Source organism: Camelina sativa, chromosome 19 (assembly GCF_030686135.1).
Source record: "Camelina sativa cultivar CO46 ecotype springtype chromosome 19, ASM3068613v1".
NCBI lineage: Eukaryota > Viridiplantae > Streptophyta > Magnoliopsida > Brassicales > Brassicaceae > Camelina > Camelina sativa.
Genome location: NC_141898.1, coordinates 2,541,978 through 2,558,615, shown reverse-complemented (window position 1 = coordinate 2,558,615; position 16,638 = coordinate 2,541,978). Strand labels below are relative to the sequence as shown.

The 16,638-nt window shown below is 39.3% G+C and overlaps 4 protein-coding genes across 6 annotated transcripts; 3 read left to right on the top strand and 1 right to left on the bottom strand.

The window, feature by feature from the left end:
- Positions 1-4,888: 4,888 nt before the first annotated feature.
- LOC104764303 (uncharacterized) lies at positions 4,889-7,573 on the bottom strand. The gene is made up of 5 exons (XM_010487805.2): positions 7,191-7,573; positions 6,464-6,700; positions 6,061-6,172; positions 5,525-5,937; positions 4,889-5,406 (listed from the first exon to the last, which is right to left on the bottom strand). The coding sequence occupies exons 1-5, from the start codon at positions 7,366-7,368 to the stop codon at positions 5,114-5,116; spliced, it is 1,233 nt and encodes a 410-aa protein (XP_010486107.1). The 5' UTR covers positions 7,369-7,573; the 3' UTR covers positions 4,889-5,113.
- Positions 7,574-8,351: 778 nt separating this feature from the next.
- LOC104764302 (uncharacterized) lies at positions 8,352-16,458 on the top strand. Of its 2 annotated transcripts, XM_087502889.1 has the most exons (3): positions 8,352-8,429; positions 13,752-14,176; positions 14,407-16,458. In XM_087502889.1, exon 3 carries the CDS (start codon positions 14,407-14,409, stop codon positions 15,031-15,033), a length of 627 nt encoding a protein of 208 aa, XP_087359015.1. In that variant the 5' UTR covers positions 8,352-8,429; positions 13,752-14,176; the 3' UTR covers positions 15,034-16,458. The 2 variants fall into 2 exon arrangements, with proteins under 2 accessions (XP_087359015.1, XP_010486106.2); XM_010487804.3 differs by lacking the exon at positions 8,352-8,429 and having other exon boundaries at positions 13,613-14,176.
- On the top strand, positions 8,518-11,566 carry LOC147920073 (uncharacterized). 2 transcript variants are annotated; one of them, XR_015590387.1, is made up of 3 exons: positions 8,518-8,882; positions 9,462-9,527; positions 11,155-11,566. XR_015590387.1 is itself a non-coding variant. In XM_087500354.1 (2 exons), the coding sequence occupies exons 1-2, from the start codon at positions 9,449-9,451 to the stop codon at positions 11,439-11,441; spliced, it is 366 nt and encodes a 121-aa protein (XP_087356480.1). In that variant the 5' UTR covers positions 8,912-9,448; the 3' UTR covers positions 11,442-11,566. The 2 variants fall into 2 exon arrangements, 1 of the variants encoding a protein (XP_087356480.1); XM_087500354.1 differs by lacking the exon at positions 8,518-8,882 and having other exon boundaries at positions 8,912-9,527.
- Positions 15,338-16,230, top strand: LOC147920072 (uncharacterized). Its single transcript, XM_087503119.1, has 2 exons — positions 15,338-15,394; positions 15,493-16,230. Exons 1-2 carry the CDS (start codon positions 15,338-15,340, stop codon positions 16,228-16,230), a joined length of 795 nt encoding a protein of 264 aa, XP_087359245.1.
- Positions 16,459-16,638: the final 180 nt, after the last annotated feature.

Below are 16,638 nucleotides of genomic sequence, written 5' to 3'. Positions count from 1 at the left end.
AGATGGGAGACAAAGTCTCTGATAATTATTCATAACATAAAATTATATACAAATCTGTCTCGGACATGCATCTTCCGATAAAATTGAAGCAACACTACTTGGAACTACCGCTAGAGCATGAAAACCTAAACATAAAGAGTAAGCATAGGAACCTAATCCATCCGCAAGACGATTACCTTCTCTATACACATGTGAAATACGGACGCTCCGGTCCCTCGATATAAAGCTATGGCACAAACGTACCAGGAACGACAATGGATGCACAGCACTTATCCCTGTATGAAGAAAACCGACTACCACCTCAGAATCAACCTCCACCTCCAATCGAGACACTCCCTTATCCCAAGCAGTATGAAAACCATAGTATACCCCCCCCCACAACTCTGCCAACGTAGCCGAGCATATTCCTATGTTCACCGCGAAACCACATATCCAACCTCCTGTCTCATCACGCAGCACCCCAGCAGTTGTGGCCAACCCGGTTGTGCCTTGAGCAGCACCATCTGTATTCAACTTTAACCATCCCTCTCGCGGAGGTTTCCAAGCGATCAACCTCTCCACTCTTGTCGGTTTGTGTGTGAACCCGCTAGTCTCCAACGAGGCCACCGACACCTCCTTGGCCAAGTCTTTTAAAAATTGTACTCGATCACGACACTTACCATTAACACCAAAAACATTCCCGCATCTCCACTTTCATCCCCACCATACCGACATAGCAAACAAGGTAGACCAATCTCCATTCAAATTCTCATACAACCATTCAAACAAAGACGTTCCAAAAAACTGTGTCTGCATCCGCGCAGGTACTAACCTCCTCCAAACCCCCGACATCGCTGGACAATCTCGTAGTATGTGCATAATATCTTCATCTCCGCCCTTGAAAACTTAACAAACAGAGGAATCAGAGATATGTCGTCGAAACCTTTCTGCATTCGTCATGATAGCTTGATTTCCCACTAGCCACAAGAAAACTCTGACTCTTTCCGGAGCCACTACACGCCACACCCAGGACCATAAAGCAACCATATCTGGTTCTGGTCTATTACTCCGTCTGATCAACTCATAGGCCGAAGTGACCGTAAACGACCCATCAGAGCTCGTCCCCCAAGACAAACGATCTATAGCTCCGGTAACCTTGTCAACTACAATAGCTCCCAGCCGTAGTCTGGAATCCTCAGCGAGATGAGGCAACAACGGGCCAAGATTCCAACCCACACCATCTTGCCAAAAGTCCTGAACTGGTGCCTTTAAACAATCCTCTGATAACACCCCAGCCAAACCATCACTAAGCTGCTTATTCGTGAGCCACTATCCTGCCAAAAGCGAATGGTAGCACCATTCCCTAGCACCCAACTGTGTCCCAAACTGATAACCTCCCGAATACTCAGAGCTACACTACGCCACGTAGACGACCAAGTCGACTTAGGTGATAACCACAAGGTGTTCTGCATACACCCACCTTATATTTACTTCTTAGTACACGAGCCCACAAGCTATCCGAGTCCTGAAGTAATCTCCAATCTAGCTTCGCCAACAAAGCTCTATTCATCGCTGCAGTCTCTCGTAACCCAAGCCCTCCTTGTTTCTTTGGTAAACAAACCTTCTTCCAAGCAACTAGATGTTGTTTCTTTTTTTCCACTGTACTTCCCCAGAGAAACGAATGCGACACTCTATCCAACTCCTTCAATAAGCTCTTCGGCATAGAAATGACACTCATGGTGTGAACCGGAATAGACATAAGCACAACTTTGGTAAGTGTAAGGCGGCCCGCTAAACTCAAACATTTACCCTTCCATCCCGCTAATTTCGAAGATACTCTTCCTAGAACTTCCCCAAAGGTCTCCTTATTCAGTCTCTTTTGCAGAATAGGCATTCCAAGGTACTTACCTAAATCCTTGGTAGTCTTGATCCCACTCTCATCGCTGATAAGCTTCCCCAAGTCCCTGGACACATTCTCTGAGAAAAATATTTTGGACTTCTCCAGACTTACTTTTTGCCCTAAAGCTACACAAAAACGTTCTAACACCCGTCTGATAACTCTAATTTGCGATACAGAGGCTTCAGCAAACAATATCAAATCATCTGCAAAGCAGATATGAGAAAGCATCGGACCGCCTTGAGAAAGCCGTATAGGTTTCCATTCTTTCCGGCCAACAGCAGACTCTATCAAATGACACAGACGTTCAAGACAGAGAACAAACAAATACGGGGACAACGGATCCCCTTGGCGCAATCCCCGCAATGGTTGAAAGGCCTCAATTTTCTCACTATTCCAAAGAATATTCATAGACGAACCCGTAACACCCTGCATGATCCAATGCACCCACTTTTCTGATAATCCAGCAGCTACTAAGGTATCTTGAAGGAAATCCCAACGAATGCGGTCATAAGCTTTCTCCAAATCCAGTTTAAGAAGCATCCATCCTCTTCTTCCCTTCTTACTTTTCATCGAATGGACAGCCTCTTGTACAATCACTATGTTATCTATACTTAAACGACCGGGAATGAAGCTAGATTGAGCCGGTCCTATCAAATTTGTTATCAGTTTCTTAAGGCGCAACACCATAACCTTTGTCAATATTTTGAACAACACATTACAGAGACTAATTGGTCTGAATTGTGTTATTCTTTTCGGCTTCTCCACCTTCGCCAATAACACCACCAACGCATCATTTAGACCTGTCTCTAGCTTCCCTGTCTCAAAGAACCGGAGCACAAACGAGACTACAGACTCCCCCACTATATCCCAACACCGCTGATATCCATCTGGACCAGGCGCTTTAAATTGGCCCATGCTCCTGACTGCAAACTCTACCTCCTCTGCAGTAAAAGGTTTGCTCAATCTCAATTGTTCCTCACGAGAAAGACTCTGGAACCCTTCCCTTGGCAAACTCTCGACTACCGCATCAAGATCATCCAAAGAGTAAAAGGCGCTTGTAATAAGTTAGTGCCAGTTGTTCCAACTCCTGTGGATCCGTACACCATTGCCCAGAATCATCTCTCAAAGCCTCAATCCGATTCCGACGTCGCATGATAACCGTCGAGGTGTGAAAGTAACTCGTATTACGATCTCCATGGACAATCCATCTCTCCCGTGACTTTTGAAACCCCAATGTTTCTTCCTGCTCCAAAACTGTATCCAGCTCTTGAAGCAAAGTCTCTTCCTTGTGTAACAAAGCATCAGTGTGAGAGAACTCCAGCAGGTACTGAACCATTTTTATTTCTCCCAGCAAACCCTCTTTTTTCTTGATCACATCTCCAAAATTTTCCTTATTCCATTTTTTCAGCGTCACACGTAGAGAATCTAGAGCTTCCGGAGTCGACATATCTCGACACCACGACGAAGAGACTAATTCGTTAAAACTCGAATGGCTCAGCCATGCTGCTTCGAATCGAATGTTGATATATAATATACGGCAAAAGATATACATAAACTATTTTGTATGTTTTCAAATAATAAATATGGTATATATATATATATATATATATCAACATGTTATTGTTTAGGATAGAAAAATTTAGTTACTAATATACTAAATACTAACTGAATTTAAAATTCCAAAAAGAGTCAAAAATACATATATACTAGTAAAAATGTGTTTTGTCTTTTGAGTTCTTTCATATACCAATGAGTAATGACCAAAATATATACTTTATGGTTGTGTAATAAATTTGGTTCAGGACACTAGTTTACTAGAGAGAGTGCTCAGTTAGAGCTGAACCATAACATTGAAACATGGTTCGCATTCATTTTTTTAGGAGAATGTCTCTAGAGTAGAGTTCGTAGCTAAAACCAATTTAGCTCACGTCTACGGCTAAATCGTTTTCATGAGTTTCTTTTATCGTACACATACCAAAACGATATAATTATGTCTACTATGGATGGTTAACCTAAACGATGTTGTTGTATTTATTTGAAATATAGAAAAATTATGGGAAATACAATAACTAGATACACACGACACGAAATTAACAATAATGGGTTCATTTAATTTTCAGATTTACAGTTGGTTTTACTAATTTTCCTAATATTTACGGTATTTTAGATTTCAGCAAATCACACGTAACATGTCAGGTCAGGTCATGTCTTTGTTTGGACAACTAGCCGTTTAATTAGTCATGTCATGTCTTCGTTGATTGGCTTTTTGCTTTCAATTTTTCAAGAATGACAAATGAGTTTTAGCTTTTACAAGGTTGGTCTATTTTACACGTAATAATTAATATGCTCTTCATATGTGGTAATGGTTAAATGATCAAACATGTGTAAATCTAAGAGCAAACTAGATTTGGTAAGATTAAATATAAGACCAAACATGTGAAAATGAGCAACATGATATTACATACTAACCATTGTCATATGATTATAGTAATTTTTTGTTGTTAAGATAGGTAAAATCTAAGAGCAAATTAGATTTGGAACTTTTTGAGTGTAATGTGTAAACTGTAAAGCATTGGCTAAAGTGAAGGATATGAATGGATTGCTATTAGCCATACAATTAAAGAAGAATAAAAAACGTGGTTTGTCGGATTAACATGAATGATTTTGTCCTTATGGATTATTCCAAGGAGAAGGCACAAGGAAGAATCAAGAATAATTTAACCAAGGCTATTAAGATTGCTAATTCTAATAGCAATGATAACAAGATGGGAACAAAGCTACCTGCTTAATGTCTAGGGGGTTTTAGTTATTTGAATGATGGATTAGATCAAATTTAAACAATGAAACTATGATTGGATTTTTTTGTATTTCCATAATTCAAATTTAGTTTATCTTTCGTTTATAACAAGGTTTTAAAACGCTGAATCCCCAACTTGACTCGAGAGTTTGCTACATAGCTCTCCTACTCTATTGGGTTTCTCATCTTCGCCTACTACTTGCAAACAGAAATTTAGATAACCATATGATAGAGTAACAGTCACAGAAACAACACATCCATTCAAACAACATCCAAGGACTTTTAGTTTAGATTTCAATTACAAGTCTAGCCGTGACATTAGCTACTTTCATTACCATTACTATTACCAATCATACCCACTTTTAAGTGACTACATAAACATATACATAACATTCACCAGATTGGACTATACACGTGCTACCCTCGGGTATGCCTCTTTAGTAGAACTCGCGATCCGGAAGGATGAGCGGTGCAATGAGTGTCCAGATGTACAGTACAGCCGTGACCCAACCGGTGCATATCTTGACCCAGACCGAGGTCCATCCCACATCGATCAGAGATGCACTCTCTGATGAATCGGTCCATCCAGAGAGAAGCATTGCAGCGTACATGCTCGCAAGCGCAAAGATTATATGGAAGAAGGAGTATGAGTAGCTCACAGGCCGCGCCTCGGCTTCACCACCCTTCTTCTTCCCGTCCTCGGGATCCTCTAACAATGCCTCTCTCCCACCTGCAGATAACGTTTCCAGCAAAACAGAAGAAACAAAAAGCCGAGTCTAGTTCATAATTACTATTTACAAAACTGAAAAACTTAATGTCCAAGCATATTGAAGAGTTTGGTGAAGTACCTGCTCTGGGAGAAGACGGTGGTGAGAGGAATGTGGTGGAAGAGCCAGCTCGGAGGGCGGAGTATAGAACCGAGAGAACCGTAGTGAGCATTCCAAGGATGAGAGTACTTGCGTTCACTGCCTTGGATTTGTTAAGTCCATTGCACACATAGTCATGAGGTTCGCTAGAGAGACCCGTGTAACAGACATAAGCACAGTAAACTGATATAACTGATGCTGGTAAAAGACTGCCATTCACCGCAGGATGTAAAGCAATAATAGCAAAAACAAAGGCCAGGATCATCGGCATGACGATGAAGAAAACATTTAGTCCACAGTCATGACCAGATGGATTGAACCAGATGAACAGGATTCCTGAGAAGGCATATGTTGCTATGTAACACACGATTGATATAACAAGCAGAGCGATATACCTGCATAAAGAACCCCATTAGTCAGACGATTATCATTATTAATCAAACTTTAAAAATAAAATGCCAAAAACAGAATCATGACAAAAACACAGGACACATGCATAGGAAAGATGTGGAGCATACCATTTTTTTTCATCCTTTTCGACCCATGAATCGTTCCAGTTATGTGTAGCATCTAACAACAAGACCACTTGAACCAACAGAAACGCTCCAGCACCAAACTTTGATAAAGTTCCTGAAAGAATGTGCACACGCTGAATTCAGCCTGGATATATGGCTTCACTCTAACAGAGATGAAAAAATCCACAACTTTTAAATTTATCAACTACTCTGTCATACTTACAGGTACACCAACACATGATATATAAAATCACACAAATTGTCCGTATTCAAAAGCTCATCAACTAAAACCTGATGAGATAACAACAATGGATTTCGCAGACCAGTAAAATTCTAATAACATAAAATAAAACGTGATGATGATAGCACCACATGTGGGAAAATATGAGGAGCAAAGAAAACTTACCATAGATTGAGACGATAACATTTGGAACAAAAAACATGAGGACAACAAGCAAAAACCAGACAATCATCTTCAAACCCCATCCGCCATGGTGCCAGGAGTCACGCCTATCGTTCTGGTCCTTCACACCAATCATGATCAAAGCATATATCGCAAAGAAGAGGAAATTGCCAAAGCTCACACGAAGAACAGATTGCTGCTGATACCATTCTTTGGTAAATGAATCGGAAGTGTTAATCCCTGTTTTTTTAAGCAAAAACCAAAAAGGAGATTTTGTATCAATAGAGGTGATGATGATTCCTCAAAACTCTTAACTATGATCAAGCAGGTATATAACATGAAGCATCAGCAGACCCAATTCAAACACATCCATCCATCCATCATCACAGATTGAGATAAAAACGATCACGGTTTCAAAGGAACAAACTTTACACTGACCCAATAGATTCATACTTAAAAACACTATGGCTCATCATGTCTCAGTATTCAAACCTCTGAATCAACAAGGCTTAAGCAGGAAAAAAAAAAGAAGGAGAACGTTTAAGCACAAGCCATCACCCAAAAATCTATCGTTAACCATCGGATTCAATTCAATTGACAAGATCAGAGAGAATCCAATTTCGAGACTGATGGTTCCAAGTTCCAACTCCAATCATTAAGCCAAAAGGAACCTCCTTTTTTGTGTATTCACGGGAGTATGAAAAAAAAGAAATGGAAGAGAGAAACGTACAAGGGAGTTTCTCAAGGAGGGGAGCACCAGTCTCGCGAAGAATCCAGGAGACGACAAGAGAAGCACCGAAGAGACCACAGTAAGCGATCCTCGCTGATTTCCTCGTAATTCCCGACGCCACCGACGTACACAGCCCACATGTCGCCGACGCACAGCACGAAGCTAAACAACACGCCATACTTACTTTCCGATTTGATTATTTTTGAGAGAAATTTAATTTTTGTGTGTTTGACTTCCCAAATAATCTCCTCTTCTTCTGTTGTTCGTGTGTGTTGGTTCTATGGAGGAAAGAGATATCAAACTTTCGAGAAATTACTAAATCTATACCTAACAAATGAAAGTTATCAATTTAACCCATTTTCCCTGAAGTCTTTCTTTTGATCAAAAGAGAGTGAGATCCCAACGAGCTAATATTAACAGGCCCATTAAGGAGCTAATACGGGGCTAATTTGGCCCTATTATTAAGCTAGTAAGGAAACTCGAGACCGGTACTAGTTCGGGCCCAATATTACTCTGTTCAATCAACATCAGTTTAGGTGCCTAAAAATATCAAAGATTTTCAGATAATGTGTGCTTCTTTATCTTATAGGGACCAAGACATTTTGTAGCTTTGGAGTTAAAAGTCACATGTCAAAACAGATGCTGAACAGCCAACAATAAATTCATGGTCAGAACCATAAACCGTATAAGCCCCTACTTAATTCAATCTCTTACAAGTTAAAATATCCTCTTTGCTCTTCGAATTTTTTTAATCTTGGTTCAATTACGGTTATAGCGAGCAACTTCATTAATTAACTAATACTACTATGCTAGTAAACGATTTAATGGTATAAACGATGGTATTAACTATTCTACTATGATAAATCTTGGTTCAATGGTATAAACGATTTTGTTTCCCTTTGAGATTGACTTTATTAGCTCAAGATGACGTGCAAAACTGTTTATTTATAAACTCACCATTCTATATTGAAAACAAAAAAAACTTGAAACAAAAGGATAAGATAAATAAAGATGGAAACTATTATTGTGTAAATAAATAAAAGCTAAAATGGTATTGAAAAATAGACTAGTACTAATCTAAGAAGAAAAAGTTCTTAATTGTCTTTTTTATCTAGTTTTTGTGTACTAAAATCTCCAACGGTAGGTTTCTCTCATCTCTCTACTGATGATAATTATAAACATCTGAATTGATATTGGATAACAATTTACTTTTTTTTTTTTTTTTTACTTTCATCCATCGTCGTCTCTTAGACCATATTTATCTGTGGATCAGTTAGAATGATCTTGGGTCTTTTAAAATTGAAATTAATTGAATAGTACCCATAAGATCAGCCTAATTGATCTTGAATAAGATCAGTTCTTCATCTGATCTAAGGGACACGTGTCACTCTCGGACAAAAACTTTCGTTTTATTTTTCATTTCTTTGGAACATAATTTTCTTCTTCTTCTCTCGCGAAATAGAAAAGCGAAACGGCGAGAGATTTTTTTTCCCTCACCGTCGTCTCCTCTGTCCGGCCATTGAAACACCGAGTCGACCGATCTCCTCGTCTCCTCGTCTCCTCGTTTCCTCGTGTCCACCGATTCTCGTCGTCTCCTCTCTCTCCTTTGTCTCGCGAAATCTAGAGATCTCCTCTATGTCGCCAAGCTCAAGTAATCATCGTCTTCCCTGTCTCCTCTGTCTCGTCGGCTAGGTAATCTCCTCTGTCTCGTCGTCTTCTCTGTCTCCTTTCGATTTAGGGTTTCGAATTTGGGGAAAAATTGATTCAGGGTTTTGATTAGTTTTCGATTTAGGGTTTCGAATTTGGGGTAAAATTGATTTAGGGTTTCGATATTTAATCAATTTAGGGTTTATTATTTGGGGAAAATTTGATTCATTATAGGGTTTCGATTAGGTTTCGATTTAGGGTTTCGAATTTGGGGAAAAATTGATTTAGGGTTTCGATAATTAATCGATTTAGGGTTTATTATTTGGGGAAAATTTGATTCATTATAGGGTTTCGATTAGGTTTCGATTTAGGGTTTCGAATTTGGGGAAAAATTGATTTAGGGTTTCGATAATTAATCGATTTAGGGTTTATTATTTGGGGAAAATTTGATTCATTATAGGGTTTCGATTTTGATTTTGTGTGTTTCTATTTTGATTTTGTGTGTTATAAACCTAATCTCATTATAGGGTTTCGATTATGTGTCTGTTATAAACCTAATCTTCTTGCGTTTGTTGTATCGAAAATCATCATTAATCAAGTACGGTTTGTTTATGAGGCATGTAGGTGAGGTTAAGCAGCGCGATTTAAATCGGACCACCATCGACAACATTTCTTACTCGAAAGTAAAAGGTAAGTATTTGTTATTGCTTTGTTTAGTTGTGATGGTATTGTTTGCTTGCTTTAGTTGTGATGGTTGAAAAGTATTGCTTGAAAAGTATTGTTTGCTTGCTTTAGTTGTTTGCTTGAAAAGTATTGTTTGCTTGCTTTAGTTGTGATGGAATGGGATGGTTGATTTGTTTGTCTACTGTATAATATGGTTGAGTGTTGTAGTTGCCTAGTTGTGATAGTGTAGACTATAGTTATTGTGATGGTGATTGCGATGGTTTATGTTGGTTGTTTAGTTGTGATAGTGTAGACATAGTTGTAAAGTAAGTTGTAGGCTTTAACGAAACCAAAATTTTCTGGTTTTTATTATCTAAAACACTAAATGACCTTTATTTACTTCTGATTTGACTGAAGTAGGTAATGGTTATTTAGAATTAAAATTCTCTAACGACACAAAACTTTGAATTAAATGATCTTCTTAGCTTCTCTATATTATCCAATCTCATTTCCTTCTTTCTTACCAATCTCTAAGAACTTTCCAATAATCTCTCTTCCTCACCTTCTTCCGTTTTAATTCTGATTGCTATGGAATCAAATAATTCTCCTAATAACAGTCAGTATCAATCCTACTTTAGTCTTCTAAACTTCCCATACGACAGCTTTGCTCCCAATGTAAACATTGATTCCTCTCAAATCCCTTCTTTTAGTTCACAAACTAGTTCACAGTCGAGTCAACCTCCTAGTCAAACAGAAGAGACAGCAGAACAGCGTAGGGAGAGAAGGATATGGTCCGCACAAGATGACTTAGTCCTAATAAGCGCCTGGTTAAACACAACGAAGGATGCAATTGTTGGGAATGATCAACCGTATGGGTCCTTTTGGAAGAGCATTGGCGAATATTATGCAACAAGTGATCATGTCCTTGGTGGTGGTGAACCAAGGCTCCCTGATCATTGTAGACAACGATGGCAAAAAATCAGCAGGGAAGTTAGTAAGTTCTGTGGAGCATACGCAGAGGCAAAGGGTGAGAAATCTAGTGGCATGAATGATGTGGATATTCTGCAGAATACTCACCAACTATACACTAAGCTGTACAAGAAGAAGTTTGGTTTGGAGTATGCTTGGAATATGCTTCGTTATGAACAGAAATGGATTAATTTAGAGCCTATGAACCCCACTCCAAAGACAACCAGATCTAACAAAAGAAAATTCGATGATGCTGCACCATCTTCATGGTCTGTCGTGGGTGAGCACGAGAGCAGGCCTGCTGGAATAAAGGCAATGAAAAAATCAAGGAACAAAGGCAAAGAGGAGGCTGCACCATCGACAGAGTTTAGTCTCATGTGGTCTCTCATTGCCAAGAACGAAACGCTAGATGAAGATGAAAAAAAGCTCTAAAGAAGAAGCTAATGGCTGAACTGTTTTAGCTCTAGTTTAGGTTTGTTTGGAACCTAGTTTATGTTGTTTTAAGAATGTTTGTCTTAACTTTGTTTTATGTTTGTTCTAAGTATGTTTGTCTTTTGTTTTAACTCTAGTATATGGTTTTAATGAATCGGCTTATGTTCTAAGTATGTTTATGTTTCACTCGTTTTTGTAATGACTCGTCTTATGTTTAATTAATCGATGTGTTTTCGTTTTCGTGTTCAACCAGGCATGGACTCTTTATACGACTACGGTATAAACAGCCCGTTAGACGGTAGTAGCGATTCAGAAGAGGAGGTTGAGATCTCTTACTATCCTCTGGAACCAGCTCCTGCGATTGGATTCACAAGTCTATCGAGCCGTGAGACACAACTGAACCAGCTCAACGACCAAGTGATCCAGCTCAACGACCAAATGATCCAGCTCAAGGTACTTGTGATCCAGCTCAAGGACCAAGTGATCCATCTCAAGGACGAAGTCATCCAGCTCAAGGACGAAGTGATCCAGCTCAAGTAAATTTGTCTCATTTTCTGTTGTTGTTGTTTGCTTCCGAAAGGTGAACCCGTGACCGGATTATTGTAGGGACTTGGTATTTTGTTTTCTAGTTTTAAAGTCACTTGTATTTCTAATCTTTGTTTGGATTTTAGTTACAAAGACAGAGTCACAAGAAATTTATTTAGTTTGTCTTATTGTTCAAATGTCCATTCTTAACACTCACATGCACCAAGTTCACAAGAAATAAGTTCACACCAATTTGTCTCTTCTCTCTTCTGTCCGAAAGTTCAATATATATGTGAAGAGAACAAGATCAAATCAAACATACCAAATCATACACTCTTCTTTCTTTTGTTCACCTTCTCTCTTTTACTCATCTTATTGCAAATCAAACCATTTTCTTTCTCAATCCTGTTATGGCATCTTCTTCCAACAATTTTCACTACCATTATGATCCCAATAACGATAGTTTAAACCAATACTTTCAAGAGCAATTTAGTAACCAGTTTGAAGTTGTCGAAGAGGAAATTCCGGTCGAAAGGAAACCACGTGCATATATCGATAGAAAAAGAGAAGAAGGGCATGAACGTTTGTGGAACGATTATTTTTCTAATAATCCGACTTACAATGCTCACCACTTCCGGCGACGGTTTCGAATGAACAAGCCGTTGTTCTTGCGTATTGTGAATCGTCTCAGTGAAGAAGTTCCATATTTTAAGCCAAAAAGGGATGCAACCTTCCGGAATGGTCTATCACCCCTACAACAATGTACGGCAGCAATTCGACTTTTAGCATATGGGACTGCATCAGACTCGGTTGACGAATACATACGTCTTGCTGCCAGTACTGCTCATAAATGTTTGGAACATTTTGTCGTCGGGATAGTTGACTTGTTTGGCACTGAATACCTGCGTCGACCAACACCAGAGGATCTTCAAAGGCTACTATTTTATGGAGAACAGAGGGGTTTTCCCGGGATGGTTGGAAGCATTGACTGTATGCACTAGAAGTGGAAAAATTGCCCAACCGCTTGGAAAGGAATGTATTCAAGAGGCACTGATAAGCCAACAATTGTTTTGGAGGCAGTAGCTTCACAAGATCTCTGGATATGTCACTCATTTTTTGGAGCTCCAGGTACTTGTAATGATTTAAATGTCCTTGATCAATCACCAGTATTTAATGACATAATTTACGGTCGAGCTCCCGAAGTTACGTACTATGTCAACGGAAATGAGTATAATTTGGCATACTATTTGACAGATGGTATTTACCCCGAATGGGCAACATTTGTTAAATCCATCCCACAACCACAACACCCGAAACATCGATTGTTTGCAGAACGTCAAGAAGGTGCACGAAAAGATGTTGAGCGTGCATTTGGAGTCCTGCAATCTAGATTCGCCATGATTAAAAATCCATCTCTTTTATGGTCAAAGGGTAAAATTGCATATATTATGAGAGCATGTCTCATACTGCATAATATGATTGTCGAAGATGAACGAGATTCATACACACTCTATGACGAACAAGAATTCCAATAAGAAGATGGAACTGGAACTACTCCGGATCTTACATATTCAGTAACTATGTCTTCAAATCTTGAGGGTTTAGGTGATGGCCATACAATAATTCGTGATAAACAAGCACATCGCAAATTAAAGGAGGATTTGATTGAGAATATATGGAATAAATTTGGACATTAATCTATGTATTAATTAAATAAAATGTTTGTCTTGTTTAATTAATTAAGTAATATGTTTGTTTGTTTTTTTTTAAAATTTTATTTACAATGTTTTTTTTTTGTTTCATAAAAATATGGCATTGTATTTTGAATTTTAGTAAAAGTTTTATAAGTATGCAATTAAAATGTTATTTTATTTTTTTATATAATTGTTATATGTTTAAGAATATTAATAAACATTATATTATTAAATAGTATTAGACATTCTTAAATTTTTTATTAAACATTAATCTATATATTTATTAAACATTCTTAAATTTCTATAAGAATATTATATTATTAAATCTTAAGATCTTACACATGTTCTCCCAATAACTAACTTCTTAACAAAAGTTATTAACTATTAATCTTACATTATTTTTACAATATTTATACTCTAAAAACACCATAAACTGATCTTCCTGTAAACATGCCTGATTACTATAAATCCCCACCCAAAAACATTAATTAAATTATTCTCCTGCAGAGAAATAGGAGCGGCGGTGGTGGGAGAGGACAAATAACAAAAAAAAAAAAAAAACAAAGGCACGTGAAGCCAATCAAACACCATACACAGATACAGAACGTATTCAATTGGCTAAACAGAAAAGACGAAAATAACCCTACCGGCACACCGACGCGACTTTGTGAAAACGCTTCGTTGCCCACATGTCGTCGCACAATTATTTAGCGCGGTCGTCGGCTTGTTGTCATGGTAAATCCGTTACTACGACAGGGTTATAATCGTCTTGACACGAAAATTGTCTTTATCTCTCTCTCTCCCCCGTCTCCGCCTCCTCCTCCTCCCTCCCTCTCTCAATATTTTCTTATTTGGCTGCACTCATCCGAACAATCTAAAAAAACTTTGAATCCTCCCATAGTTTCCTTTTTCTCTCTTGCGGGAATTGGGAGGATTTTTAAGTTCTTGTAAACTCCTATAATTCAAAAACTGAGCGGATTGTGGAATCATTCATTGTCATCATCAATCATCATCTTCCACGAGTTCAAGAACTAACCCATCACTGAACCATTTAGAGTAAGTTTTAATTTATATAAAGTTTGGATTTTTTTTTTTGGCTTTTAATGTTTTCTCGGTAGAATGATTTAAAAACTTAAACTTTACTTTTTTGAAAGCAAAAAAAAACTCATCTTTGGTAATTGTCTTGTCGTCAAATTGATTTGTTTTTTTTTTTTTGTTGTTGTTGTTGTTGTGATTTGCTAACTTGAATCCACCTTTTCTGGGTTTGTTGTCGGATCTTCATTCAGATGCCAGATAAAGGAGTGATTTTGCATCCAGTTCCGAGCCAATTACTGATTCTACGGCCAAGCCCTTTGCTTCAATGGCGTCTTGGTGCGCTTACTGCACTCGTCTTCTTCCTCATGTTAGTCGTTTGGAGCATTGATGGTTGTTCCATTCAAACCTTCGTTGAGCCATGGAGATTCAATGCTTACTCTGTTAAGATCAGTCCTTCTTCCTCCCACTCCCTTCGAATCAGCCCTTCTCCGTCTCCTTTAACGTCACCTCAACCCAATCTAGCATCAGAGGAACCTCGAGGACGCCACAATCTCACTATGCACACGACGAAGGTGGTTGAACCAACTCTGGATCCGAAGAAGGAGACGAATCTCACTTCGAACTCGACCCGGGTTCAATTCGGGTGGATCGCCGCCGCTTCGGGGAAAGGTTTCACGGCGAATTTGATGAGGAGTTGGTTGGCTCCGGGAGGAGCGCCGTGCAGAGAAGCAAAAACCGTCGAGATTTCAGTTTCCGGCGTCGACGGGATTGATTCGTTAGAGTTAACCGCCGGTGAGATTCATGAGTTCAGATTCCAAGCCTTGGATGAATCTGGTAAACACGTTTGCATCGGTGGTGACTACTTCGAGACTGATTAATCCGGCGAGAGTTGGAAATCGAGGCCTCCGGTGAAAGACTTCGGAAACGGAACTTACTCTTTCTCGTTACAGGTTCATCCTGAGTTCGCCGGAGATTACAATCTCACCGTCATTTTGCTCTTCCGTCACTTCCAAGGCCTTAAGTTCAGCACCTCACGTCTAGGCTTTGATCGAAAGCTTCGTTACGTCCCATTAAGATTCATCAAGAAGCCTGACGTTACTCTGCGGGAGCTACGGTCATGTAAAAGATCTGACTTCAACAGAGATGCTTGGTCCGGACGGTGGACTAGGCTTGGGAAGAACGATGAGTGTCAGATCAGCAATGACGGGCGTTACCGCTGCCTCGCCGCGGATTTCCCTTGTAGGAAACCGTGGTGCGATGGAGCGGTTGGAGCTATAGAGAGCAATGGTTGGGTTTACTCTACTCATTGCTCTTTTGAGCTCTTCTCTGGTGATAAGGCTTGGGATTGCTTGAAAGGCAAGTGGATCTTCTTCTGGGGGGACTCGAATCATGTTGATTCGATCAGAAACTTGCTGAACTTTGTATTGGGTCATCCGGAGATCCCCGCTGTACCGAGGAGATTTGATTTGAAGTTTTCGAATCCGAAGAACTCATCGGAGACGGTTAGGATCACGAGCATCTTCAACGGTCATTGGAACGAGACAAAGAACTACCAGGGTCTTGATTCTCTTCAAGACTCGGACTTTAGAGAGTTGCTCAAGAAGTACTTCACGGAAGACCGTGTTCCGGACGTGATGATCGTGAACTCAGGTCTACACGATGGGATTCACTGGACTAGTCTTAGAGCCTTTGCGAAAGGAGCTGAAACCGCAGCTGCGTTTTGGAGAGGAGTTTTTGACAAGGTGAAAAGCAGGGGACTGCAACCGCCTGAGGTGATTTTTAGGAACACGATCGCGACAGGAGGCTACGCTAGAACGTTAGCGTTTAACCCAAGCAAAATGGAGGCGTTTAACGGAGTGTTTCTCGAGAAAATGAGGGATGCTGGATTGGTTACAAGCGTGGTGGATAACTTCGATATGACGTATCCGTGGCATTATGATAACCGGTGCAACGACGGAGTTCATTACGGAAGAGCTCCGGCGAAATTGAAGTGGAGGGACGGGGAGATCGGACATCAGTACTTTGTGGATTTGATGCTCGTTCACGTATTGCTCAATGCATTGTGTGTGAAATAGTCAAATAGACATGGTAAAGTTTGGTTTAGGAAGAGTCACGGATTCTTTATTTTATGTGTAGACTTTTGTATTTTTTTGGAGTATAGATTATTATTATTTGGGAAAACTCAACTCATCAAACTTGAGTTTCATTGTATAATAGTGAGAGATTTGAACAACCGTTGTGTACTATACATATCTGGTTGACACTTTCCTGATAATAATAATAATTTTGAACACTTTGAATGATACAAAGAGGAGCAAGCTTGTAATTAGGCACAAGTAGCTAACTCGTATTTACTCGCAGCCAATTATTGCATCCGTGAATGTTTTGAACAGATGGTCCTCGCAAAAGTCCTAATACTTCATCTAGAAGACGATAGTGTCATAGTTAACGTTAACTTCATTTTATATATGTCAAGTATACTG

Excerpts from the sequence above, each read along its gene's own strand:
- LOC104764303 (XM_010487805.2), bottom strand. The coding sequence starts at position 7,368 with ATGGCGTGTTGTTTAGCTTCGTGCTGTGCGTCGGCGACATGTGGGCTG. Across the intron at positions 6,701-7,190 it reads CCTCCTTGAGAAACTCCCTT|GGATTAACACTTCCGATTCA; the intron begins GTACGTTTCTCT and ends TTAAAAAAACAG. Across the intron at positions 5,938-6,060 it reads GAAAAGGATGAAAAAAAATG|GTATATCGCTCTGCTTGTTA; the intron begins GTATGCTCCACA and ends TTCTTTATGCAG.
- LOC147920073 (XM_087500354.1), top strand. The coding sequence starts at position 9,449 with ATGAGGCATGTAGGTGAGGTTAAGCAGCGCGATTTAAATCGGACCACC. Across the intron at positions 9,528-11,154 it reads TTCTTACTCGAAAGTAAAAG|GCATGGACTCTTTATACGAC; the intron begins GTAAGTATTTGT and ends GTGTTCAACCAG.
- LOC104764302 (XM_087502889.1), top strand. The coding sequence starts at position 14,407 with ATGCCAGATAAAGGAGTGATTTTGCATCCAGTTCCGAGCCAATTACTG.
- LOC147920072 (XM_087503119.1), top strand. The coding sequence starts at position 15,338 with ATGAGTGTCAGATCAGCAATGACGGGCGTTACCGCTGCCTCGCCGCGG. Across the intron at positions 15,395-15,492 it reads CCTCGCCGCGGATTTCCCTT|GCTTGGGATTGCTTGAAAGG; the intron begins GTAGGAAACCGT and ends TCTGGTGATAAG.